Source organism: Pantherophis guttatus, chromosome 14, assembly GCF_059756535.1.
Source record: "Pantherophis guttatus breed Tessera chromosome 14, ASM5975653v1, whole genome shotgun sequence".
Classification (NCBI taxonomy): Eukaryota; Metazoa; Chordata; class Lepidosauria; order Squamata; family Colubridae; genus Pantherophis; species Pantherophis guttatus.
In genome coordinates, this window is record NC_142076.1 from 14,293,095 (window position 1) to 14,320,152 (window position 27,058).

General features: G+C 43.5%; 2 protein-coding genes across 10 annotated transcripts in view; both read right to left on the bottom strand.

Annotated features, from left to right (window-relative positions):
* Positions 1 to 20,727, bottom strand: part of MARF1 (meiosis regulator and mRNA stability factor 1) — a 43,950-nt gene extending 23,223 nt beyond the window's left edge. For 2 of the 9 annotated variants that reach the window (XM_034430230.3, XM_060692919.2), the window contains exons 1-12: positions 20,614 to 20,727; positions 13,167 to 13,364; positions 11,217 to 11,366; positions 9,212 to 9,380; positions 7,942 to 8,168; positions 6,887 to 7,004; positions 6,572 to 6,744; positions 4,603 to 5,037; positions 3,598 to 3,764; positions 3,356 to 3,514; positions 2,571 to 2,760; positions 1,343 to 1,521 (exon numbers count right to left, since the gene is read on the bottom strand). In XM_034430230.3, coding sequence (XP_034286121.2) covers positions 1,343 to 1,521; positions 2,571 to 2,760; positions 3,356 to 3,514; positions 3,598 to 3,764; positions 4,603 to 5,037; positions 6,572 to 6,744; positions 6,887 to 7,004; positions 7,942 to 8,168; positions 9,212 to 9,380; positions 11,217 to 11,366; positions 13,167 to 13,310 — 2,111 coding nt within the window. In that variant the 5' untranslated portion in view covers positions 13,311 to 13,364; positions 20,614 to 20,727. Of the gene's footprint in view, positions 1 to 1,342; positions 1,522 to 2,570; positions 2,761 to 3,355; positions 3,515 to 3,597; positions 3,765 to 4,602; positions 5,038 to 6,571; positions 6,745 to 6,886; positions 7,005 to 7,941; positions 8,169 to 9,211; positions 9,381 to 10,679; positions 11,367 to 13,166; positions 13,365 to 20,613 lie in introns of all 9 variants that reach the window. The other 7 variants (XM_087878415.1, XM_087878414.1, XM_087878413.1 and 4 more) reach the window with 5 other exon arrangements.
* A 1,787-nt stretch (positions 20,728 to 22,514) lies between these two features.
* Positions 22,515 to 27,058, bottom strand: part of APOLTP (apolipoprotein lipid transfer particle homolog) — an 86,925-nt gene continuing 82,381 nt past the window's right edge. Inside the window, exons 60-62 of the mRNA XM_087878599.1 lie at positions 26,550 to 26,672; positions 25,795 to 25,936; positions 22,515 to 23,569 (exon numbers count right to left, since the gene is read on the bottom strand). Coding sequence (XP_087734725.1) covers positions 23,556 to 23,569; positions 25,795 to 25,936; positions 26,550 to 26,672 — 279 coding nt within the window. The 3' untranslated portion in view covers positions 22,515 to 23,555. The remainder of the gene's footprint in view (positions 23,570 to 25,794; positions 25,937 to 26,549; positions 26,673 to 27,058) is intronic.

The window sequence follows — 27,058 nt, forward strand, 5'->3', positions numbered from 1 at the left end:
GTTTTAAATTTTTAATGTATTTTAAAATATGGGTATTTTAAATTATGGGTATTAATTCAGCCAAATTTATTTAATTCATTTTATTCGATTTTAAATTTTGTATATCTATGTGTTTTATTTCATGGCTGTGCACCGCCCTGAGTCCTTCGGGAGTAGGGCGGTACAGAAATTCAATAAAATAAATAAATAAAATAAATAAAATATGTGTCGTAACTGTCAATCTGTGACACCCGCCGGCATACAATTTATTGAGCTTTTCAACCCCCGGTAGGCCAACCATGGATAAATCCAAGAAAAGTTTCAGAAGAAAACAGAACATTTCATTCAACTACGTATGCTAGTTTTGTGGCCGCTCAAGAAATAGTCAGGCACAGGAAGGGTATATTAATATACTTAAAAGATTTGAATTAAGAGATATACGTATGGGGATGGAGGAAATGGGTAGATTAGGAGTAGAATAAATGTCAAATTAGGATTTATTATATAGTTTCATAGCCGAATGTTGTTTTGAAACGTATAGTATATGGGGGACATAATAATAATGTTAGAAAGAAATGTTTAGTATATAGGGGGTGGTGTAAAAGGGTGGTAAAGTATTATATATTGTGATATTAATTTGGAATTCATCTTGTAGAAACCATGGGGGGAGGGGAGGGGGGGTTAGGGAGCGGGGGGGAAAGGGGGAAAAATTTGCATTTGAAAAACTTTTTCAATTAAAAAAAAAAAAAAAGAAATAGTCAGGCACGGGAAGGGTTTTGTGGCTCCCGGTGTTTTCTTTTCTGTGGGAAACGGGTCCAAAAGGCTCTTTGAGTGTTTAAGGTTGCAGACCCCTGAACTAGGCCCATGATGGCGAACCTATGGCACGCGTGCCAGAGGTGGCACACAGAGCCCCCTCTGTGGGCACACGCATGCGCAGAAGTGTTTTGATGATGTCGGAGCCTCCCGCCGGTTTTACTACCGGTTCTATAGACCCGGTGCAAACTGGGGGCAACCCACCACTGATGTGCACGCAGGAAACCCAAAGACCAAGTGGCCGGCATGTGCATGCGCACCGGGCCATCTGGTGTTCCGGTTTCCAGGGCTCCAGTGCACGCGAAGACCAGCCGGTCGGCGCGCATGTGTGCGCCAGAAACGAGAAGACCAGCTGATCTTCGGGTTTCCGGGGCTGTGGTGTGTGCGCTCCGGTTTGGGCACTCGGTGCCGAAAAACTTTGCCATTACTGAACTAGGCTGATAAGTAGTCAAGATTCTACTTTGAGGACCGCTGCTCTAATCCACAGAATGTTTTCAGTACATAAAGACATAAAGTGCTACAGGACGAATCGTAGCTTCTGTCGTTTTACCTCATCAGTGCCAGACATTTGCTGGCAGCTCCAGTGGCTAAAGAGACCTGGATCCTCTTGTTACCGATTTTGTATCTGTGCAAGCTGTTGACAGCAGTGATGGCCTCTTGAAGGTTCTCCATCTGAACGACAGCCTTCAACTGATAGTCGGTGTGAGGACTAAGTTCTACATTCTTTACCTGATTAAAAAAGAAGAAAAACCCAGCAAAAGTCATTATCAAAAGGTTGACTCAAGGTTGGACTCAGCCTTCCATCCTTCCGAGGTGGGTAAAATGAGGACCCAAAATTGTTGGGGGCCATAGACTGCCTCTGCAAACCGCTTAGAGAGGGGTATAAAAGCACTGTGAAGCGGTATATAAGCCTAAGTAATATTTCCGTTGCTATTCCTTTCCTTTCCTTTCCTTCTTTCCTTTCCTTTCCTTTCCTTTCCTTTCCTTTCCTTTCCTTTCCTTTCCTTTCCTTTCCTTTCCTTTCCTTTCCTTTCCTTTCCTTTCCTTTCCTTTCCTTTCCTTTCCTTCCCTTCCCTTCCCTTCCCTTCCCTTCCCTTCCCTCATGATGGTTAGAATGCAGTACTGCAGGCTAACTCATTACCAGCAGTTCGATCCTGACCGGCTCAAGGTTGACTCAGCCTTCCAAGGTGGGTAAAATGAGGACCCCAGTTTATTGGGGGCAATATTCTGACTCTGTAAACCACTTAGAGAGGACTGTAAAGCACTGTGAAGTGGGATATAAGTCTAAGTACTATTTCCGTTGCTATTGCTTTTCCTTCTTTCCTTTCTTCCCTCCCTCTCTCCCTTCCTTAACAGAGGTTACAATGCAGTACTGCAGGCTAACTCACTACCAGCAGTTCAATCCTGACAGGCTCAAGGTTGACTCGGCCTTCCATCCTTCCGAGGTGGGTAAAATGAGGACCCAGATTGTTGGGGGCAAGAGGCTGACTCTGTAAACCGCTTAGAGAGGGCTGTAAAGCACTGTGAAGCAGTATATAAGTCTAAGTGCTATTGCTAGTGCTAAAAGAAAGCAAAACTGGAGGCTAGTATGATCTTCAAAATGGAATCGCAGCAATTTGTACTGACATGGAGCTATTAAAACAGCCATGTTTGGGTTTATGATTCTTAAAGCACTAAAGCAACTGAAACAATTTAAAAGGCATTTAGACAATTACAAACACCCACACCGTACGTTAAGTAAGAAACAGCGGCCTTGATGACGGATGGGATTGTTTTACCTTGCCGTGCTTAGTGAAGGTATCCTGCAAAGTTTGTTGCAGCTCTTTTCGGGTAAGTCGGTAATCCAGATTGCTAATCTGAATGTCTGCTCCATTTGCAAATGGATCTGGGCAGTCTACATGGCCGGAAGAATTTGTGACGTTCAAAGTGAGGGGAGAAGACCTGTTCGAAACGCTTGGAGACACGCTCCTGAAGCCGAGGGAAGGAAAGGAAGAGAATCTGGAATCATATATATACATACATACATACTATTCTAAAAATACGAGTTTCAGGTATATTAGTAAAGAAAGAAGCAGACATTCTGCGAGCTCCGGAACTTAAAATTTTAAAATAATTAAATACATACATACATACATACATATACACACTGTATTTTTCGGAGTATAAGACGCACTGGAGTATAAGACACACTTTAGTTTTGGGGAAGGACTTTCAACAGTGCCGTAGAATAAGGCGTATAACATCAAACCTCAACTTTTTAACTTTTACGTAGTTAGTTTAAACTAGCCATTTCTATCGAATCGGTAAAACCCAAAATCGAAGTTTTATTTTTTTCCCCCACCTCAAGCACTAAGTCCAGAAGCGGTTTCCAAGTAGAAATAAAAGTGTTTGCCTTTTTTTTGTTCCTTGATCAAAGCAGTCAATTTAGCCATCTCTGCTAATTCCCATCGACATTTTCTGGCAAAACAGTTTTGTCCCAGTGCACACTGAATGAAAGCCATACGTGGCGTTTCCTCTCTAAAAACAATAGCAGCGCACAGCCTGATGATGCAATGACGCTTACCTTGATGACCAACAACTCTGAGAGATCAGAATGGGACTGTGCTGTCTGGAGGCCGTCAGCTGGCTGAAAGCTGAAGGGAAGCTGACTTGGAAGGCGTTATCCTTCTCCTTCTTGTCCACCGGGGAACTGTTCATGCTTCTGGCTGCCATCGTCTCTTTCCTGGGCGAAGAAGAAAGCCTTGATGAAGGCGTCACACTGACAGAGCCTTCGACAAAAATCTGCCTTGTAGGTTCTCAACGTACTTGTTTTTATTATGAGCAGGTTCTCCCGCTCCTGCCTTCTTGGTGGCTTGAGTGGATACGGAACTTGCTGTGGTAGAAATGCTGTGCGATGAAGGAACTCCTTCTTTTAGCTGGTCCTGGCGGTGTTCAGAGCTTCTTCCCGTTTTGGATTCAAGGCGACACAGTTCCTTGGAAATGAAAGAAAGAAAGAAAGAAAGAAAGAAAGAAAGAAAGAAAGAAAGAAAGAAGGAAGGAAGGAAAGAAAAAAGAAAGAAGGAAGGAGGGAGAGAGGGAAGGAAGGAAGGAGGGAGGGAAGAAAGGAAAGAAAGAAAGAGAGAGAGAGAGAAAGAAAGAAAGAAAGAAAGAAAGAAAGAAAAAATGAAAGAAAGAAGGAAAGAAAGAAAGAAAGAAAGAAAGAAAGAAAGAAAGAAAGAAAGAAAGAAAGAAAAAAGAAGGGCTACAGGTAATTCTCAACTTACAAGAGTTCATTTAGTCACTCTTCAAAGTTGCAACTCTGAAAAAAGTGACATATGATCATTTTTTTGACACTTATGACCTTTGCAGCATCTCTATGATCATGCAATCAAAATTCGGACACTTGGCAACTGGCATGTATTTATAATAGTTGCAATGTCCCGGGGTTATGTCATCATCACCCGTTGCAACCTTCTGACAACCGAAGTCCATGGGGAAGCCAGATTCACTGAACAACCTTGTTAGTAACTTAAAAACTACAGCAATTCATTTAACGTCTTAGGCAAGAAAAGTCGTAAAATGGGGCAAAATTCACTTAACAACTATCTCATTTAATCATGGAAATTTGGGACTCATTTGTGGTCATAAAAAGAACTGTCACCAGCCAGGGGATTCAAAAGGTACAAGGTGTCTCTAAGCAAATGTTTTGCTCATTTGTGTCCGAAGCACACCTTAAAAACAAAGGAAAACCTTGCAAAAGTTGATCAGATCAAAAAGGAGGGAATGCTTTATTTTTTTTTCAAAAGAGGCATAAACCGGAAAGCACCCTACCTGTAAGCTTTTAACGGCGGTGTTTTTGGGAATGGACCCGTGTCCTTGAGGGCCTTTTGAGGCCACAGCCTTGGTGGTGGAAGACGGATCGTTGGCCATTCTGTTCATGAGACACAGCTTCGCGTTTCGGTTGACTTTCTTGGGAGACTTGGCTTTCTCTGCTACGGAAGAGCCTGCGTTCTTGGTTTCTGCCAGCTCTCGGTTTTTGGGGGTGAAAGACACGGTGATCCTGTTGCCGAAGACGTCTTCGTTCTCCATCCGCTTCTGGGCTCGCTCGGCGCTGTCTTGACTGAGGAAACGGAGGATTGCGCTGCTGCCGGAGACAGTCAAGACTTTCCCGCCGCAATTGTCCGACAGACGCCGAAGCCTCAGGCAGACGCTTTTGCTATCTCGGTTGGTGGGCAGGTTGTAAACATATAACAGAGTATGACACGCCTGTTTCAGAGAATTATAATAATAATAATAAAAATAAAGTGCTTGTGTGTGCTTCTCAAGAGGCCAGGGAAAAAGCAACATAGCTAAAGGCTTTGACAATCTTATCTATATAAAAAAAGGCTGTATGTATGTATGTTCCAGCATAACTCTGGAACGCCTCGAGCAATTTTAACCAAACATGGTACACAGATGACTTACTATCTGGAAACAAATACTGTGGGGGTAAGACACTCCTGGTGTGTGTGTGTGTGTGTGTGTGTGTTCCGCCATAACTGTGGAACGCCTGGGCCTTTAAGAAGAGCAAGTGTGGCATCCTAGAGCGGCAATTGTTCGTGATGTCAGTTCCTTCACAGCTTCCTCTGGAAAGGCAGCTGTGACGTTCTCCCTCCAGTGGAGCAGTGAGGAAGCACCTGATGGATTTGGGGCAAAGTGCCAGGATCGTAGACAGGGCGGGAAAGAGGAGCGCATGGGAGGGGGAAGGGAGAGGGCAGGGATGATGGGCATGGGAGTAGGGGGAAGAAAGGCCCCTCTCAATGGTTCCCTGTCAGACAAAGGCTTCGACATTTATAAATACCCGGGCAATGCCAGGTTACCAGCTAGTTTAAAATAAAAGAATCCTCAGGTCAGTAAACCCACAGAGACCAAAGACTCTTCGGGTTAAACCCAGAGAGGCCTGTTCCATAAAGGATCACTTGAATTAATTAAAGCTATAGAAATGGAATAAATCAATTTAACACCCCCACCCCCCCGATAACTCCAACCCTGGTGTCTACAGATAGGAGAACTTCAACTTCTGTAATTCCTCAGCCAGGATGCTAATTGGAGAGCAATCTGGGAGTTTAAGTCCACAATCTTAGTTGCCAAGGTTGTGATACACTGCCCTGTGGGCATAAAAGATTTAGGTTTTAGAGGATTCTGACAGTCAGAATGTGCTTCATATTAAGGGGAAAAAAGTGTTTTAAACTATATCTTAACCATGGAAGAGCTGAGTCACTCTTTAACAATAAATTCCAACAGCCTGCAGGTAGTTCTCAACTTACAACCATTTATTTAGTGAACTTTCGAAGTTACAATGACATTGAAAAGGTGACTTATGTTTTTTTCCCCATATGACTGGTGCAGCATTCTCTGGTCAAAATTGGGACAACTGGCACGTATTTATGATGGTCCCGGATCAGGTGATCCCATTTTGTGACCTTCTGACAAGCAAAGTCAGTAGGGAAGCCAGATTCACTTAACAACTGTGTTACTAACTGAACTGAAGGATTGACTTAAACAATCATGGCAAGGAAAGTCGTAAAAAGGGGCAAAACTCGCTTAACACTTGTTTTGCCTAGCAACAGAAAATTTGGGGCTCAATTGTGGTCATAAAGCAAGGACTACCTGTACTTGTTTACTTGCCTTTCCAACTATTTCCACATTAACAACAACAACCAATAGGTGAAGCAAAAGGGATCTGTGTGATGGATTTAACGAAAATGCCTGTTCCGCTCCTTGCGACGTTTCAAAGTCTCACCATTAATCAGTCACTTACTGTTTTCTTCAAGGGTAATCTTGGAGGCAAATCTGAAATAAATTCTTCAAATCGGATGAGCTCATGGGCATGGTGCAAGAGTGCTTCGGAAGCTTGGTTTTTATGAACTAGGATGATGTGGAAACCATGGCGGTGCCTCAGGTCGCTGAGTTCCAGTGCAAAGTTGACATCGGCTGGAAAAGAAAGCGCCAAGAGAAAAGTCAGTGACTTTGGGAGGTTTTGATGCGTGATGCAGAGCAGTGCATTTTTCATAAGCAACTGTAGGGCAACTTCAGATTGCAAAACACCCCTGAACGAAGCGCCGTTGATACGTACTCGAGACAAGCACCACGGTGGCTGGTGCAGCATGGGTATCTGCAAATCTCCTAAGGCTTTGACGGAGTTTGTCATCGGCAGCATTCTTGGCTGTGGCATTGATGTGTGCAACGGTTACCTAAAGGAGGGTAGGGAGAGGAAAATTACGTTTCAAGAAAAGACTACCGTATTTTTCCGTGTATAATACTCTACTTTCTCTTAAACATATTTACTTGAAAATGGAGGGGCATCTTATACACAGGAGGTCAAGAGGAGAAGGTGTGACCCAACCCCCGTCCCCCAGCTCTGCTCGACGAGCTTCTACCTTATATACAGCTCTATCTTTCCTCTTTATTGAAGTTGTTTCCTGTATCACATTGCCACTCTAAGTTTCGTCTCTATTGTTCCTGTGATGCATTTCCTGTTCTCGCATTACTCACTCTCTAATAAGATGGCTTCTGCACAGTGATGGCTTGTAGTGCTTACTTACTCTACATGAAACATGAGTATACATGGGGGCGTCTTATAGATGGAAAAATACGGTAAACACAGCAGGTCCAGAGTTGTTGTTGTTGTTGTTGTTATTATATTATTATTATTTATTTTATTTCTATACCGCCCTTCTCCCGCAGGACTCAGGGCGGTGCACAGCCAGAATAAAACATTGTATACAAAATTTAAAAAACAATTTAAAAACAATTAAATAATTGTGGCCCAAATAATTTAAAACAACCCAAATTAAAACCGAATCAATTAAAACTGAGAGGACGGGATCAAGCCAGCCCAGCTAGTTGGAATAAGTGTATTTTTAGGGCCTGATGAAAAGTCCGGAGGTCTGATATCGTGCGTAACTCAGGGGGTAGGTCGTTCCAGAGGGCGGGTGCCGCCACAGAGAAGGCTCTCCCCCTGGGGGTCGCCAGCCGGCACTGTGTGGCCGACGGCACCCTGAGGAGGCCCTCTCTGTGCGAGCGAACCGGCCGGTGGGAGGCTATTGGCGGCAGAAGGCGGTCTCGCAAATACCCCGGCCCTAAGCCGTCAAGAGTTGATGGATTCCCCTGAATCTTTTGAGTGCTCACCTGGCAATTGTTCAGCTCTTCAATAACTTCCTTGTTTTCCTTGCTAATGTCACACACGCAAATGAACTCGGCCTCTCGGTGGCCTTTAAAAAACTTTTCCCGGATGCGCTGGACCACCGTCACGGCGGAACGACCGGATGGCACCGAACAGTTCTCGATATCCCAGAAGACCCCAATGGGAGGCAGGTTTTCCAGTAACTGGTTCGAGATGGCAATTTCTGGAGAGCCTGTGTTGTTCGGGAGGAGAAAGATCCAACACCTTCAATAACCGCACTTCTCCGATTTAACTCGATTTCCCAACCTTGGCAACTTTTAAAGTGGACTTTCTTGTTTTTTCTTTGAAGACGTTTCGCGTCTCATCCAAGAAGCTTCTTCAGTTCTGACTGGATGGTGGGAAATGGAAGGATCCAGTCAGAGCTGAAGAAGCTTCTTGGATGAGAAGCAAATGTCTTCAAAGAAAAAAAACCAAGGAAGTCCAGTTGCCTCTTGGAAAAAAATCACCTTTGGCACAACCATGACTTGGATGACTGAGAATCTCCATGGACATTTAACGTGGATGGGACTTCAAGTCCCAAAATTCCCCAAACTGGTTGAGAAATTCTGGGAATTGAAGTCCATCCATCTTAAAAGTTGCCCAGATTGAGAAACACTGGATTAACTGGAAAGTTAGCTATGGTAACTTAAAATAAATTAGAACTGCAGAAAAACCAACCCGCCTTGCATTGCTACCAACCTGCCTTCCATTGAGGACCTGTATACTGCAGAAGTCAAAAAGAGGGCTGTGAAAATATCTACAGACCCCTCGCATCCTGGACATAAATTGTTTCAACTTCTACTCTCAAAATGATGCTATAGAGCACTGCACACCAGAACAACTGGACACAAGGACAGTTTCTCCCCTGAATGCCATCCCTCTGCTTAACAACTAATTCCCACAACACTGTCAAATAATTTACTAAGACTGTATTACTATTCTTCTTCTCTTCCTTACAAGTATCTATCTCTTCCCACTTCTGGCTATAACCATGTTGCTTGTATCTTTCAATTTATATTGTTTTTACTCGTTTCCTAGCATGATTTGATAGCTTATTAGTAACCTTGACTATCACTAAGTGTTGTATCTTTTTATTCTTGATGAACGTAATTTATTCTCCTCATGTACACTGAGAGCATATACACCAAAGACAAATTCCTTGTGTGTCCAATCACACTTGGCCAATAAAGATTTCTATTTTTTTTTTAAAAAAAGATTGAGTCAAAGGATATTTACCGTGTTTGGGGGTCAGCTGGCCAAAGCTACTGGCCAAAAGAAGGCTCTTCTCTTTCCTTGTTCCTTTGGTTCCACAGCCGTTACACACCGGGAGAGAGAGGGGCTGAGCGTTTGGAGGAGGAATATCCGGCCACATTTTAGCTGCTTCTACTAAATTTTCTTGGGATGACTGCGGAGGAAAAACGCAGCAGTGTCTTAGCACACAGCATACTGCATAGAAACCAACTCTACCAGCTGTTCTATTTACTACAGCTCCCACAGAGGTGTTCTGCCTCAGCTACGGACCCCAAAGAACGCAGCACACACGAAGTCTGTACAAACCTTAGTTTACTAAATTAAATCAGTCTTTTTCAAACAAAGGCTGTTAATTAACTTTCTTAACAGCCTACAAGAATCCAAAGAATAAATAATTGCAATCTTACTATAGTTGGCAGAATGCCCAGAAGCAATTTGCAGGAAACTGATAAGAGAACTAAGATCCAGACGCGAAGGAGAGTGAATGAAGTTGTTCCCTGCAAATTGCTTCAGTCGGCGTTCCTCCTTAAATAGGCTAAGGGAGTGGCCAGTTAGCCCCAAGCCTTGCTCTCGAGGAGACCTCCTCCTGAGGAGCCACTCCTGCCTTTTGGCAGCTCTGTGCGCCCGTGCATTGAGAAGAGGCTCCTCCTCTTCTTCCTTTTCACTTAAAGGATCCTCTGGAGGTACTGAAGGCCCTGGCTGAATCCCCGCCTCTGGCACCACATCTTCTCCAGCCTCCTCATTGTCCGACTCGAGTGCCAGCTGCACAGGCTGCTGGCGTAGCAGCACACCAGCCTCCTCGCTGTCGGAATCAGCTACTAGCTGCACAGGCCGCTGACGGGCCACAACAAGAGGTAATTCTTTTAAAGAAGCTTCCCCATTTGCCTACTGGTGAATGGCTATTTTTGGGACAGGTAAAGGAACTCCTTGACTTACAAACATCCTGTTTAGTGACCGAAGTCACAACGGCACTGGAAAAAAAAAAGTGACCCTATGGCAGTTTTTTCATACTTACGATCGTTGCCGCAGACCCATGGTCACGTGATCAAAATTCGGTGGTCATGTGGCCGGCATGACTAAACGCCAAAGGCACACGGAACACTGTTCCCTTCCCACCAAAGGTGGTCCCTATTTTTCTCCTTGCATTTTTTACCTGCTTTCGAACTGCTAGGTTGGCAGAAGCTGGGACAAGTAACCGAAGCTCACGCCGTTACGCGGCGCTAGGGATTCAAACTGCCGACCTGTCGATCGACAAGCTCAGTGTCTTAGCCACTGAGCCACCGCGTCCCTTTCCTTGATGTTAGCGTAACTCTTGTCCCGCCGTGAGTTGTTCTGTGGCGAGTTGGTCGTGGTGAATTGTCACAGACCCCGCCCTCAGGCCAAAGCTCCCGAGGGCAGGCGCAGAAACCGATAAACCTTCCCGATATTGTAGAGGTTAAACAGGAGTACAAACCTTGCTCAGACACTCCGTGCAGTGGTGAGAGCCCTTCAAGCAAAGGGGAGGTGGAACTTTTAGGTGCAGCGAGTTGGTGCAAACGCAAGACATTCGCTCCGGCTGGGCCAGGTGTTCCTCCGACATTCCCGCCGCCCCACTGAATTCAGAACAGGAAAAATAGCCCGGAGTTGTGCAGGGGGGAAACGGATGCAGTTTGTGCAGGTTACCGTGACAGGCTTGGAAGTGGAGTTTCCCGCAGCAGGAAAAGTGAGGGCACGAAGGGACAGGGTTTTCCCGGCACACGCCGGCCATGTTGCTTCTCACCGGGCCGTTCTTGAGCGAAGAAGAAGACGACGACGACTGACAAGCCAAGTCTGACCCTATCTGCCAGGTGATTGTCCCAGTGCCGGGAGCGTTTAAGACCGTCCCGGGGTGAATCAAGCTGCTGCTGCCGCCGCCACCACTGCCACCACCGATGTTGCCGCCGCCGCCACCACCAAAGTGCAACTGAGGGACCCGAGGGGAGGAATCAGAGCCATGAGAACAGCAGCTTACTTTAGGGTTGGGCGGGAGCTGGATTTGCTTTGGCTGGAGAGAGTGGACGTCCGGGAGGGGCACGGCTGCAAAGGGCTGCAGAGGAGGGTGGTGAGCTGGGGGGGCTTCCTTCAACTCTACAGGAGCTTTCTTGCTCTCCATGGACTTGTTCTGAGGAGAGAGAGAGGGAGAGAGGAGAGGGAAAGAGAGGAAGAGGGAGAGAGAGTAAGAGGGAGAGAGGATAGGGGAAGAGGGAGAGAGGGGGGAGGAAGAGGGAGAGAGAGAGGGGGGAGGAAGAGGGAGAGAGAGAGGAAGAGGGGGAGAGAGGAATATGGAGGGAGGGAGGGAGAGAGAGTAAGAGGGAGAGAGAGAAGAGGGAGGGAGGGAGAGAGGAAGAGGGAGAGAGAAGAGGGAGGGAGGGAGGGAAGAGGGAGAGAGGGGAAGAGAGAGAGAGAAGAGGGAGAGGAAGAGGGGGAGAGAGGAATAGAGAGAGGGAGGGAGGAAGAGGAAGAGGGAGAAGAGGGAGGGAGGGAGAGGGAGAGAGAGAAGGGAACAGAGAGAGAGATGAGGGAGAGAGATGAGGGAGGGAGAGAGGGAGAGAGAGAGAGAAATGAAGGCCAGATTAGATCCTTGAAGATTTGCAAACAGGATTTCAGATTAGTAAACTCCAAGCTCAGTAGAATTACAGGTAGTCCTTGATTTATGACCAACTGTTTAGCGATCGTTTGAAGTTACGCCACCCAAAAAGGTACCTATGACCGGGATTCATAGTCCTGTAGTCATGTGATCATATTTTGGGCACTTGACTATGGCTGTTTGCTGCATCCCAGTCACATGACCATGATTTATTGGAGGGTTTTGTTTTTTTTTTTGGCAAGAAATCAGTGTTTACTTCCAGTTTCTGTGAATTCGCTTTAACAACCATGGTGGTTTGTTTCACCACCACCACAAAAATATCATACCATCAAGGTTGATCAGGTCGATGACCTGCTTAATAACCAGCACGATTTATGACTGTAATTCCAGGCTCAATTAGTCATAAGTCAAGGTATTCCAAGTCTGAAGGGGCTCTGGGACCCTAAAGATGGAAGGAGCCAGTTGGGAACTTTGCTGTGGCCCACAAAAAGCTTATACTATAAAAACGATTCCTTTACATTTTGAAGCACCTTTGGATGTAATGCTTTTGCTGAAGCAGAATAGCAGGCAGAGCAAAGAGCGGTGCAACCATCATCTACAGTAGTGGCCAAAATTGTGGAAACCTTTTGGGAAAAGTGTATTTTCTAAAACTAGCTAATAACACCACTTTTATTTTGGGAGTAGCACCATCAAATTATATATCAATGGAAAGATAATTTAATCAAGAATGTAACGCAATAACTTTTAGGAAGGATTTGCTATTAGAATAGCAGTTAACAGTATAAAGAAGAAAAGTGAAACACGTAGAAAAATGAGATATACAAAAATGATCCCCATAGAAAAAATGAGATATACAAAAATGATCCTCATGTCAGTTAATACTTAGTTGGGTAACATTTAGCATGAATGATGGCCTTACAAGGTCTTCCCAGGGAGTGAACCAAGTCTTTTAGTTCTGTAGCTGTTCTAATGTGAAACCAAGATGGAATGATGGCTTCTATTAACTGGGTTTTATTGCTGGGTCGCTTCTGACTAACCAGTTTCTTTAGTCGGCTCCATAGATTTTCAATTGGGTGAAGGTCTGGGCTATTCCCAGGCCGTTCCAGCAGTGGAATAGGATTATCTTGAAACTCTAATTTATGGATTCATGCTGAAATAGGAACTTCCTGGTTTTGTGGGTTAATGCTGCAATGGCTTTAACTTCAAAACTGGGTCATAAGTAGCTTTTTGGAAGTCCGTTGTAACTCTGGTCCCTAAAGGACAAGTCGTAAATCAGGGACTACTTGCATATCAAGTTAGCATTTTACTTAATACACGTTAAGGTCCATACTCTACCGTTCTTGCAGCAAGGGGGAAATTCTGTTCAGGGGTTGAAAAGCAGTTAGAAAATTTCCAGAGCCAGGGCTTCGCATCGCTATCTTGCCGCTGAAGCCATCCGAGTGATCTAGGACAGACGTTCTGCGCTATATTTCCTTCCATTATACGTCCAAACAGAAGTCAGCATTCTCCTCTCTTTCCTTTCTTTCATTCTAACTGAGAGAAATGTGCATATTTTATTTCACAAGGTCAGATCACGTGCCGTCAACCCAACCCACTTATTCAACATGCCTGACACAAGATTTATGTCACCTTCTTGAGCTACGGAGCGAGAAGGCAGAATATAATTGTAGACAAAAACAAATATTGATTTTCAAAAATCAGGCAGAACCTGCGACCTGCTGGATGTTACCGAATTACAAGTCCAAAGTCCTTTGCAATTTTTAGATTAATAGAGCTGGAAGGGACCTCGTAGGTCATCTAGTCCAAACCCCCCCCCAAGCAGTCCAGTCCCTTCTTGAAAGCCTCCAGTGATGAAGCTCCCACAACTTCCGAAGGCAACTTCTGTTCCACTGGTTGATTGCTCTCACTGTCAGAAAATTTCTCCTTATTTCCAGGTTGAATCTCTCCTTGATCAGTCAGTTTCCATCCGTTATTCCTTGTCTGGCTTTCGGGTGCCTTGGAGAATAGCCCCTCAAATTGGTCGACCTGAGCATGCTCATTGAAAATTGCAGTTCTGCGACTTTGGAGTGACGCGGCTTCCTTACCCAATGGAGGATACAAGCTCAGTCACAATGTGGAGTTAACTCAAGGGTGAAAACCAGCAGGTTCTGCAGAACCAGTAGCGGAAATTTTGAGTAGTTTGGAGAACCGGCAAATACCACCTCTGGCTGGCCCCAGAGTGGGGTGGGAATGGAGATTTTGCAGTATCCTTCCCCCTGGAGTGGGGTGGGAATGGAGATTTTGCAATATCCTTCCCCCAGGAGTGGGGAGGGAAATGGAGATTTTGCAGTATCCTTCCCCCAGGAGTGGGGAAGGAATGGAGATTTTGCAGTATCCTTCCCCCTGGAGTGGGGTGGGAATGGAGATTTTGCAATATCTTTCCCCCTGGAGTGGGATGAGAATGGAGATTTTGCAGTATCCTTCCTCTGCCACGCCCACTAAACCACACCATGCCCACAGAACCGGTAGTAAAAAAAAAAAAAGGATTTCACCACTGAGTTAGCTCATTATGGCTGTGCTTTCATACTGCTTATTAAAAGTAGCTTGATTATAGCCACGTTGTTCTCCAGAAACTCATTGCTGATGCCCTGAAGTAGCAATTAAAACAATTCAAGTCAATTAGTATTACCTTAATCCTTAAAACCTGTTGCAGAAGTGTGTGTGCGTGTGTGCGCCACAAACATGCCAAAAAGACAGCCAGCTTCCATGACAGATCTTAGGTGGAATAAAATTCCACTGTTGCTATTATACACTGCAAACAAAGCAATTGCTTTGCTGGCTGGCTTAGGAAGAATTTTTTTTTAAAATTTTTAAATGTTTAATTGGTTTGTGGTTTTTTAAATTTTGGGCCAAATTTATATAGATTTTAATTGTTTTTAATATTTGTATTTCATGTTTTTAATTTTGGCTGTGCACCGCCCTGAGTCCTCAGGGAGAAGGGCGGTATATAAATTGAAAAATAAAATAAAATAAATAAATAAATTGTTCTGTTGCTTTTAGACACAGGAATCCTAGTTAATTTAAAGATTATTGTTCTAAAGCAGGGGTCTGCAACCTTAAATACTCAAAGAGCCATTCGGAGCCGTTTCCCACAGAAAAGAAAACACCGGGAGCCACAAAACCTGGGTGGGCGTGGCCAACTCGACGTCACTCACTTTCACCAGTCACATGACACCCCTAGCCACGCCTACCCAGCCGGTCATTAGGGCAGAGAACCAGTTGTTAAAAAAGAACGGGAAACACAAAACCCTTTTGACATCTCTCTCTTACCCCTCCCTCCCTCCCTCCCCCCCCCTCTCTCCCCCTCTCTCTGTATCTCTCTGTCTCTGTCCCGGCCGCTTCTCCATCCCCCGCCGTCACCCTTACCTTCTCAGGCCAGGCAAGGAGTGACAGGGAGGGGAGGGTGAGGGGCGGGGCCAGCCAGCGGTAGTATCACCCGACAAGGAGCCACAGCAGAGGGCCCAAAGAGCCGCATGCAGCTCCGGAGCCGCAGGTTGCAGACACCCGTTCTAAAGGCATAGATATATCCAGGAGTAGCACAACTGAATTTAGTACCGGTAGTCCTTGACTTACAACGGTGCATTTAGTGACCGTTCGAAGTTACAACGGCACTGAAAAGAAATGACTTAGGATCACTTTTCACACGTACGACCGTGGCAGCACCCTCATGGCCACGTGATCAAAATTCAGACGCTTGGGAACAGACTCACATTTATGACGGTCGCAGTGTCCCCGGGGTCATGGGATCCCCTTTTGCGACCTTCTGACAAGCAAAGTCAATGGGGAAGCCGGATTCACTTAACAACGGGGTTACTACATTAACAACTGCCGCGATTCACTTAATAACTGCAACAAGAAAGGTGGTAAGATGGGGCAAAATTCACTTAAATGTCTCCCTTAGCAACGGAGACATTTTGGGATGAATTGTGGCCGTAAATCAAGGACTCCCTGCATATGCAAGCTTCTGGGCTGTTTGCAGTAATCTCCTAAACGTTTCTAAACATTGCTTGGGATAATGATATTTTACTCTTCTTGCCGTTCCTTCAAATCTTTTGTCAACCACTGAATGAGTTTCCATCGGTTAACCCTTATTGTTTGAAAACAAACCTTGTTTAAGCCTCTGATCAAGCTAGTTTGCGAGCACAAAGGGCTCTCTTTTTAAACCCTGGAAATTAGAAACAGTTAAAACGTTTCTTAAAAGACCATTTGCTGGCCTTTCTTCTGCATTCATATACGATGATGCTCGCTGTGAGTAGTTAAAAGATATTTCTCACGTTATCCAGGAAGCAATCATGCCATTTAATATTATCATGCTCCTTGTGGTTCAGGATTTAACCACTACCCCTCGACTTTCAGACTGATGTAACAAAAGGAGCCTGAGTGTCGTAGGAGGCTAATGCCTCCTACTAAGGCAGCATTTAACATCCATCTGCCTGCAATTACTGCGAGTTCAATTCTCACCAGGCTCAAGGTTGACTCAGCCTTCCATCCTTTCTAAGGTGGGTAAAATGAGGACCCAGTTTGTGGGGGCAATAAGCTGACTTTGTATAAAATATACAAAAGTATGAAGGCTATTGCTTAACGCATTGTAAGCTGCCCTGAGTCTCCGGAGAAGGGCGGCATATAAAAATTTAAAAAAAATTAAAAAAATTAAAAAAAGTATTTATTGTTTTTAAAATGTCAAAGCAATCTGAGAATTTTGGCACAGTTTACAAGAAAATCATAAAGGAATTTAACAAATTAAAAAACGACAACATTACCAACCACTTTGATTGGTGCTCCCTGTAGACCTGGAATCTTTTGAAATTAAGAAAAGGAGAGCACAATACTTTACGTTCTTAGACAGTGCCAATTTATGGATTACACAAGACCAGGAGAGTGATAAGAGTAACAAAGGAATCGCCAGGGCTTTGTAATTATCTCATAGATATTGAAATCTAATGTATCAAATGTGAAGAGTGGGTAGGAACCTATCTTATCTCCTTCTTCCCCTTGCAACTAGTCACAAATTACACAAAACCTTTGGACAGGAAACGGAGAGGAAACATATTCCTGATAATGCTTTCTACAGACAACGAACCATTATTACAGCATCCAACCTGATCTACCCCAGCTTAGAATTTGGAGCAACAACTATCCAGGGTGACTGGATGTACACGTCAATGTTATCAGGAGAACCGTGAGTTGGGAAAGAGATCAAACACAATACATTTGGTGCATGTGTGCATGCAAGAGAAAAACAGGAGGGGGAGGGGGGTTATGATTCTTTGAACATGTTTGACTGATGGAACAAGAAGAAAATAGGCTTAAACAGGAGTGGCATATTAGGAATTTTGCTGGATGCTGCCTTTTGCTGTTGCCAGTTTGCTTTCTAAAATTTTATTACAGCACCCTTAAATTTGCCTTCAGTATATTTTGGGGCAATTTTATAATGCTGGTAGTTTTTCATTTGCTGGCTGAAGTACCGTATTTTTCGGAGTATAAGACGCACCTACCTTTTTTTGGTGAGGAAAAGAAGAAAAAGAAATCTCCCTCTGCCTCTGAGCAATTTTACCTCCTTGCAGCAAACAGCAAGCTTTACTTTCATTTTCGTTTTCAGCATAGCTTGATTAGCACAAGGAAAAAAAAAAAAAAAATCTGCTCCAGCAATTTACCTCCTTGCAGCAAGGAGCAGAGTCCTGCGCAAAACAGCTGAGAGCAAATTAGCTGAGAGTCGGGAGGCCGATCCAATCAACTTGTGCTAATTAGGCTGTGCTGAAGCTGAAAGGAGCTGCTTTTTCTTGCTGTTGGCTTGCAAGGAGGTAACTGCTGCGAGGCAGAGGCCAAAGGGTGGGGGCCAGTGGGTGGGCGGGGCTACATTTGGTGTATAACACACACCTAAATTTTCACCCCCTTTTAGGGGGGAAAAAGTGCATCTTATACTCCGAAAAATACAGTAAATGGTCTGTGAGCCTTTCAATTTTACAATGATTGGGACTATTACTATCAGCTGCTTCAGGTGCCTCCCTTCCCTGCAAAAGTGCAGGCACAAACTGCATCAGCTGACATCCAGGGTGATCTTGATCACGGGGAGAGTATCGTGATATTGGTTCTTCTCCACTTTCTGCCACCAGCGCCCATTTCTAAGCCTACAGGTGTCTTACCAGCGAGAACGGAGGAAGAAATTGCACTCCAAAATAGTTCCCACCTCAATCAGGTCAGGAAAGCTAGTTTGAGGGTCATAGTTAAAGACACCGGGCGGAAAAACCCGGGAGACCCTGAGTTTTAGTTCCACCTTAAATCCGAAACCAGGTGAGTGAGCTTGGGCTGATCATTCTCCCTCAGCCAGAAGGAGGAGGCAATGACAAACCATCTCCCGCTCTGTCCCCGCGCAAAAAAAAAAAAAAAAACCTTGCCAAGGAAATGGCAGGGACCCGTCCAGAAAGTTGACATGTCAAAAACAGAATTTAAAAAGACACCAAAACAAAGACACAAGGTCCTTTGTACAACATCAGCCTTTACTCAGAGGGAACTTTGCTTGAGTTTTTTTTTTTTGGGGGGGGGGTTGACTGAGTTTAATGTTTAATAAAAGAGATAATAATGATAATGATAATAATATGCCAGAGTTGAAGAAAAAGAACTGGGAAAAATCATGAAATATTGTGACCTGGCCATCAAAACTACACAGCTATGGATGAAACACGTAACAGTGATACCCATTGTCATCGGGGCACTTGGTACCATGTCCAAGAATTTTACAAAACACATCAAGAAATTGCAGCTTCCTGCTATAACACCAGAGGAACTGCAAAAATTTGCTACTTGGAACATCGTACATCTTAAGAAGGTACTTGGTTGATACCTAGGACGCTGGCAGCAACCCGTATCAATCATCAGCGCCAGTCAATGATATTTGGGATACATTTTAAAATGTTCAGTTGACTGAGTTTCATGTTTAATAAGAGATAATAACAACAAAAAATAACAATAATAATTGTACATCTTAAGAAGGTACTTGATTCCTAGGACGCTGGCAGCAACTCGTATCAACCATTAGCACTAGTCAATGGTATTTGGGATACATTTTAAAATGTTCAGTTGACTTGTGTTTCATATTTAATGAATAAAGTAAATAATAATTATTATTATTTTACATAACACATCAACAAATTGCAACTTCCTGCAATAACAGCAGCGGAACTGCAAAAAAACTGTGCTACTCGGAACATCATATATTTTATACGATGGTACTTGGTTGATACCTAGGACGCTGGCAGCAATCCATATCAACCTTTAGCACCAGTCCATGGTATTTGTGATGCATTTTTGAATGTTCAATTGACTGAGTTTCATGTTTAATGAAGATAATAATAATAATAATAATAATAATAATAATAATAATAATAATAATAGATAACAACAACATCTTACATCTTAAGAAGGTACTTAGTTGATACCTAGGACGCTGGCAGCAACCCATATCAACCGTTAGCACCAGTCCATGGTATTTGTGATGCATTTTTGAATATTCAGTTGACTGAGTTTCATTGTTTAATGAATAATAATAATAATAATCATCATCATCATCAATATCTTACATCTTAAGAAGATACTTAGATGATACCTAGGATGCTGGCAGCAGCCCATATCAACCATTAGCACCAGTCCATGGTATTTGTGATGCATTTTTGAATGTTCAGTTGACTGAGTTTCATTGTTTAATGAATAATAATAACAACAACAACATCTTACATCTTAAGAAGGTACTTAGTTGATACCTAGGACGCTGGCAACAACCCATATCAACCGTTAGCACCAGTCCATGGTATTTGTGATGCATTTTTGAATATTCAGTTGACTGAGTTTCATGTTTAATGAAGATAATAATAATAATAATAATAATAATAATAATAATAATAGATAACAACAACATCTTACATCTTAAGAAGGTACTTAGTTGATACCTAGGACGCTGGCAGCAACCCATATCAACCGTTAGCACCAGTCCATGGTATTTGTGATGCATTTTTGAATATTCAGTTGACTGAGTTTCATTGTTTAATGAATAATAATAATAATAATCATCATCATCATCAATATCTTACATCTTAAGAAGATACTTAGATGATACCTAGGATGCTGGCAGCAGCCCATATCAACCTTTAGCACCAGTCAATCGTATTTGTGATGCATTTTTGAACGTTCAGTTGACTTGAGTTTCATTGTTTAATGAATAAGAGATAATAGTAATAATAGTAATAGTAGTAGTAGTAATAATAAATAGAATAAACCTGCAGTACTCTTCCTCCCCACCCCCAGGTTACCTTTAGGGCGGCAGAGACAGAAACGCTTCCAAGCCCCCGACAGTCACGCCCATATAGCAACCCTGGAGACCCGCCTAAGGAGCCAATATTGACCCAGCCCCGAGGCCTCCTTAAGCCACAGCCGGAGCTGCCAGCAAGGGAGCCTGGAGGGGAAGGCAGGGCGGAGGCGTCCAGGGACCAAAGGCCACCCCCACCACCCCTTCCGTGGAGGAAGCCCCGCTGCCTTCCCTCCTCAGGCGGGCTCGTCTCCCCGGGTCGTGGCTCCAGCCGAGCCCAGGAGGGGAACTGGGCCTCTGCGACCCCACTGTAGGCCAGCCCCCCACCCTACTCCCATAGACCCCAGTAGGCCTCACCCTCACACCCCCACCCCACCCGGCCTGGCCGGCTGCTGCAACCCCGGGGCCCGTGCGGTGGTGAAGGCGCCCCCAGCAGCCACTCACCGTCCCTCCGTCGCATCCCAGCGCCCTCCGCCGCCGCCTCTTCTTTGTTTTGCTCCCCCCTCCCCCCCGCGCGCTTCCGCTTCCGCCTGCCCCCAAGTGGCACTTCCGGCCGCCCGAGGGCTGGGGGGGGAAAAGAGCGCTGTCGTAAAAAAAAAAAACGTCGCGAAAGGCGCCGCACACACACAAACAACCCCCCCCCCCACTGCCCGTCTAGCCGTTGCCCTCTCGTTGGTCCTGGGAGGTCGGGTCGTTTCTCTTCTTCTCCTCCTCTTGCTTTGGTTTAAAAGAGGCGAGGCTGCCTCTACCATGCATGGATGGTTTGGGACTCCAAGTCCCAGTGTTCCCAGCCAATATGGGTCGGTGGATGGGGGAGGAGGGAGGGTAGAGGTGGGTTGGACAGTCCTGAAGGGCACCCTGGATGAGGTTCTAAGAAAATGATATGAAATGGCTGGCCATTACATTGCTTCCTCTAACTTTATTATTACTACTATTACTATTACTATTACTATTACTATTACTACTACTACTACTACTACTACTACTACTACTACTACTATTATTATTATTATTATTATTATTATTATTATTATTATTATTTTATTCTTCTTCTTATTATTATTATTATAATTCTGCCTTGCCTTTATATACATCGATTCAGGTGCTGTAAGTACATATACAGATGTACAAATACATAAATGTATAAATATGTATTTGTACATCTGTATTATGTATGTACAGTACCTAGTTCGATGTATATAAAGGCAAGGCAGAATTTTATGTATATATACTGCTGTATAAGTCTTCATATTATTTTTATTTATATATATACATACATACATATATATATATATATATATATATATATATATATATATATATATATATATATATATATATATATATATATATATTCTCAGGTTTTCACGGGTGTTTGTATGTAGGTCTTTGGTTATTCGGGTCTTCTCCCACGTAAAATTGGAAGTGTCTTGGCGACGTTTCGACGAAGTCTCATTCGTCATCTTCAGGCTGGTGTTCTCGGCTTCGTACTTCCAGGAGCATATATATATATATGTCTTAAGTTTTCGCGGGTGTGCATATGCAAAAAATTAAAATCTCGGGTGTTTTCCCACGTCATTGTAAATAAGTTGGTTAAAATATTTAAAATCCTGGTTAAAATCCCAGCTTAAAATCTTCTAAAAATCCTTACAGAGCACTCTGCAAGGTCCTTTAAAACCTCAGCTAAAATCCTACCAGGGACTTTAAAAGTTTTTCTTAAAGCAACGTTTCGACAGGCTCACAACCCTGTCATCTTCAGGCTCTGTTTCATTTAGAAGCGATGGGTTCTCTGTTGCGAGGTCGGAGCTGTCGTTTATCTATATTTGCTGCTGCTGACGTATGCTGGCTAATCTGCAACTCTGTGTCCCAATTGGAGGACGAAAAAAAATCGAACTTGGGCTCAAGCTGATGAAGGGAGGAGAACTTGTGGCTCAGAAGGTTAATTCAGCTGCCTAACGTGCAGGAAGCCCAAGTTTGAATCTGAGTAAGGGTATGGCTAGCTGATGAAAGCTAAAAAGCTTGAAATAGATCTATACTAGTCTCCCTTCATTTCTTTATCAGCAAAATATAAATTTGATATAAAATGGTTTGTTGTGAATGTGACTGCTTGAGGGCTCCTGGATTGGAGCTGAAAGGCGAAAGGGATGCAGTATACTCCCTCCCACATGTTGGAGTAGACCAGGTGTCTCGAATTCTATCCTTTTATTCTATATTGTTTCTTCCATCGTTTTAGATGTTGTCTATCCAGGATGAAGGTTTCTGCATGTTTCCAACCTATATAGGGTCCTCTATTATAATATTAAAACGGGCAAACACATACATAAGCAATAAAACGACTGCAACCATTTCACATTTTAATGCTGCTTTTTATTTAACTATTTCATTTTTGGTTCTAAAGTCCTACAGCGAGTCAGAGATTCCTCAGAGATTTTTTTTTCTCCCCCTGGGCATCTTTGTGTATGTGTGGGTGTCGGTGTGTGGGAGGTGTTAAAAAGTTTCCAGAAGAGTGGGTTTTTGTATCATCTGAAAAGGGGGAGTTTCCAAAGAACAAGCTGTTGTACAGAACACGGAGTGGAAAGGAGATTCCAGATGCCGATGCCCTTCCAATTCAACATGAATTATCTCAGATGTGGTTGAACATGATTGAAATCTTATTTGGTCATTAGAAGGAGCAGGAAAAAAGAAATCCAGTACTTGTCAGAATATTCATGAACTGGAATAGGGCTTAGTAACAAGGTCAGCCAATGTATAGCCATAGCAACTAAATCAGCCAATGGGAGCTGATTGGTGACTGAAATAGTTTTGGAGCCTGGGCGTGGCTTAGCTCTGTGCTCAGAACTGAAACTGAAACTAGTCTGCTCTGCTGAATTGAAACTGAAACTTCTCTCCTCTGCCTGTGTTTTGCCTGTAACTACTACCACTTGGAAAAACTGCTTTTGGATTGTATATTTATCTCATGTGTTGTTATGGATATAAAGAGAAGTTAATGAATCCTGCTGAATCAGTTACCTGTGTGTAATTCTGGATGTGATTGCTGCAACGAACTCTTGACAGTCTTCTAAATTGATTACAAGGAGATCTAATTTTACATTCTGCAACACTTTCCGGAGGATACTTTTCGAGTTGTATCGTCTTTAATATGGCGAACACAAGGAGAAGCAGTTTGAGGACTTCATCCAGATGGTCGAACAGTTGGTGGCTACTGCAACAGTCAAAGCTAATCTTAAAAGCTCCTCCAGTCTTTTCATTAAGCCAATCTGGGACAAGTTTTGTAAGATGAAGCTTATGATCTTGTTAGAGTTGAGCTTGGGCTGGTGGGGAATTTAAGTAGGAAGATCCTCCCTCTATTGCAAGCATAGCTTCAAGCAACCAGCTGCTTCTCAGTCTCACTTTGCCGTCTCTAAAATGAAATAAAATTGTCATTATGTATTTATTCATTTGATTTATGTAGCCGCTCATCTCACTTTTACATGACTCTAGGCAGCTTACAGTACAGGGAGCTGCCAACTTATGTCCACAACTATGGCCAGAATTTCCATCATTAAGCAAGGCAGTTGTTAAGTGAATCATGCCCAATTTTAAGACCGTTTTTGCCTGGGTGATAGATAGATAGATAGATAGATAGATAGATAGATAGATAGATAGATAGATAGAATTCTTTATTCACCAAGTGTGATTGTAATGTGAATGATGCAGGATCAGCTATATGAACACTGAAGGGCCCTCCTTATTCACATTATTGTAAGAAAGAAATGTGCTGGTTTGGAAGAACAATACTTGTTTGGAAGATTACATTAAGTCAGATAAATTACATCCTGGGTAATATATATATATCTTCTGAAGAACCTAGCTGTCAAGAATGTAAGGACATCCATATGGAACCAGAAGTTAATTATTATCAAAGGAAGCCATAAATCTACGCATCAGCGGATACAGAACTAAAGAGGATGTTTAGCTAAAATTATCTCATGTACTATAAATTAGGGCAGGAATTTAGTAATTAGGAAATGTCAATTATCATGTAACAGATGTATGTTAACCATATATGGAAAACTGCTGTGCTAGCAAAATCCTTTGTCTTGGAAAAGTATAAAACAGGGGTATTAGATCTCTTTCCTTTGTTCAGATAGCAAGAACCAATCTGCTTCTGAACCTTGCGCAGTAAAAACTGTCTCTGGCTGACCCAGGAATGTTGTTTGGTCTCTTCATTCTACAACAATTGGACACACAAGGAATTTGTCTTTGGTGCATATTCTCTCAGTGTACATAAAAGATACATTTGTCAAGAATCATAAGGTACAACACTTAATGATAGTCATAGGGAACAAATAAGCAATTGAATCATATTAGGAAACAGTCTATATAAATCGTAAGGATGCCAGCAACAAGTCATACAGTCATAAGTGGGAGGAGATGGGTGATAGGAACGATGAGAAGATTAATAGTTATGCAGATTTAGTAACTAGTATGACAGTGTTGAGGGAATTATTTGTTTAGCGGAGTGATGGTGTTTGGGAAAAAAACTGTCCTTGTGTCTAGATGTTCTGGTGTGCAGTGCTCTATAGCGTCGTTTTGAGGGTAGGAGTTGAAACAGTTTATGTCCAGAATACGAGTTAAGCAAATTAAGGTTAAGCAAATCTGGTTCCTCCCCATTGATTTTGCTTTTTGGAAGCCAGCTGTAAATGAAGAACACGTGAGCGCATGACACTGCAACTGCAATAGATGCAGTTTGCTAAGCACCCATATTTGAACCATGTGGCCATGGGGATGCTGCAACAGTTGGAAGTGTGAGGACCAGTGGTGGGTTTCAAAAGTTTTCATTACCGGTTCGGTGGCCGTGGCTAGGCGGGGGGGGCATGTGACTGAGTGGGCATGGCCAACTTGATGTCATCCACGCCCACTCAGTCACATGACCCCCACCCCTACCTAGTCATGCCCACAGGAAAAGGTAGGAAAATTGTTGGAATTTCCACCTATCTACCCCCGCCTTCCCTTCGCCAGTCACCCCTGTTTCCCCTCCTTTAGTGGCCCCAGTCCTAGCCTCGCTTCCTCCACCACCACCGCCTCTTTGTTTGGGCTGCTTAACTTCCACGGCGGCTGGTCCAGAGTCCTGATGGCAAGCTGACTGGAGTTTTTGGCGGCCCCTGGCCGTAGGCCGCCAAAAAGTACCAGAGGTCGCGGAAAAAGCTACTGCTGTTGCTGCCATGTTCTTCGCACATGCACATCCCATTGGATGTGAAAGGCAATGGGATTTGCATGGGCAAAGAACATGGCGGTGACGAACATGGCGAGCAGGGCAAGCGAGCGAGTGGCGACTGGGGGATTTGTTCGGGGGCGTGGCCAGCCAGCCATCGCTACCGGTTCGGCAACCTTGGCCAAATTTCCTGCCAATGGTTCGTGCAAACCGGTGCGAACCAGCTGAATACCACCTCTGGTGAGGACCGGCTGTAAATCACTATTTTCAGTGTCAATGTAACTTCAAACAGTTGCTCAACGAACGGCTGTAAACTTGTAATGATTGTAATGTGACAGATATTTGAGTGGCGAGGCATGACAGTTCTAAATAAACAGTTTTTAAATCCCTAATTTATTTAGTGGTGTGTTGGGGGAGGTGGGACATCTTACCACACTGAAGGGGCATCTCTATCGGGACGAAATTCCGGTTGCACAGATGCCTGAAGGCTGCAGCTAAGTTACAGGCTACTTTGATGCTCTGTAGCTCACACAGGTCAGTTTTGCACCAGTGGTAGAACGGTTCAGGGTTCACCTTTTTAAGAAAAGGAAGAGTAAAATGTTCAGATGTTTATTGGGTAAATATAATATTCTCCTTTAGTCTGGCTCGAGTGAAGAACATCTGTTTGAATGAGCTTGTAAAACACAGATCAAACAAAAATAATAGAAAAGTACAAGTATTTTTTTAAGCAGGAAAAGAATCCATAAAGCTCTTCTGTAAACAAATGATGGAGAGAGGGAGGGAGGGAGGAATTAAAGAAAAAGAAGGAAAGAAAGAAGGAAAGGAGGGACGGAGGGAGGGAAGGAAAGAAAAAGAAAGAAAGAAGGAAAGGAAGGAAGGAAGGAGGAAAGAGAGAAAGAGAAAGAGAGAAAAGAAAGAAAGAAAGAAAGAAAAAGAAAGAAAGAAAGAAAAGAATGGTGCAAAAGACAGAAAAGAACTTTTAAAAAATAGCTGCCTTTTTTTTACAGCAGTTATAATCATAGCTATAAATGTACTGCTTACTCTGAGGTTACAACATAAAATCATTGAGCTGGAAGGGACCTTGGAGGTCTTCTACTCCAACCCCCTGTCAATGGCATAATCTATTTTTTCTTATCATCCAATCCCTAAATCATTATGCAGGACATCATTAGCATTATATTCTTACAACTCCAAAACAGTTCCTAAAAGGTGAGGCGGAGTCTTGGAAAAAGATCTGGCAGATTTCAGCGCTCTGCTGACTGACGCAAGATTTGTCATCTCTCATGACTTCACTGCAACGGCTGTTCACCTTGGAGGAAAAGATCAAACACAACCACTGTCAGTACTATAAACAATTCAGAGCTTGCATTGCATAGCTTATGTCCACCTTGCAGGACAAGGTTATTTACTCAGAACGAATGGGTATGTATGCATTCAGCAAATATCACATCTCTAAAGAGACCAGCCATTCATACATATCTTATGAGCTTCACCATCAGCACTGATGGAGGAACAAATCTTGGCATTTGCTTTGTCGCTACTTTCAATTGTTCCTTGATTATTTCTTTACAGTACAGGTACTCCTTGACTTATGACCGCAATTGAACCCCAAATTTTCCATGATCATGTGGTCAGCAGGCTAAAGGCGCATGGAACACTGTTGCCTTTTCACTGAAGTGGTACCTATTTATCTAC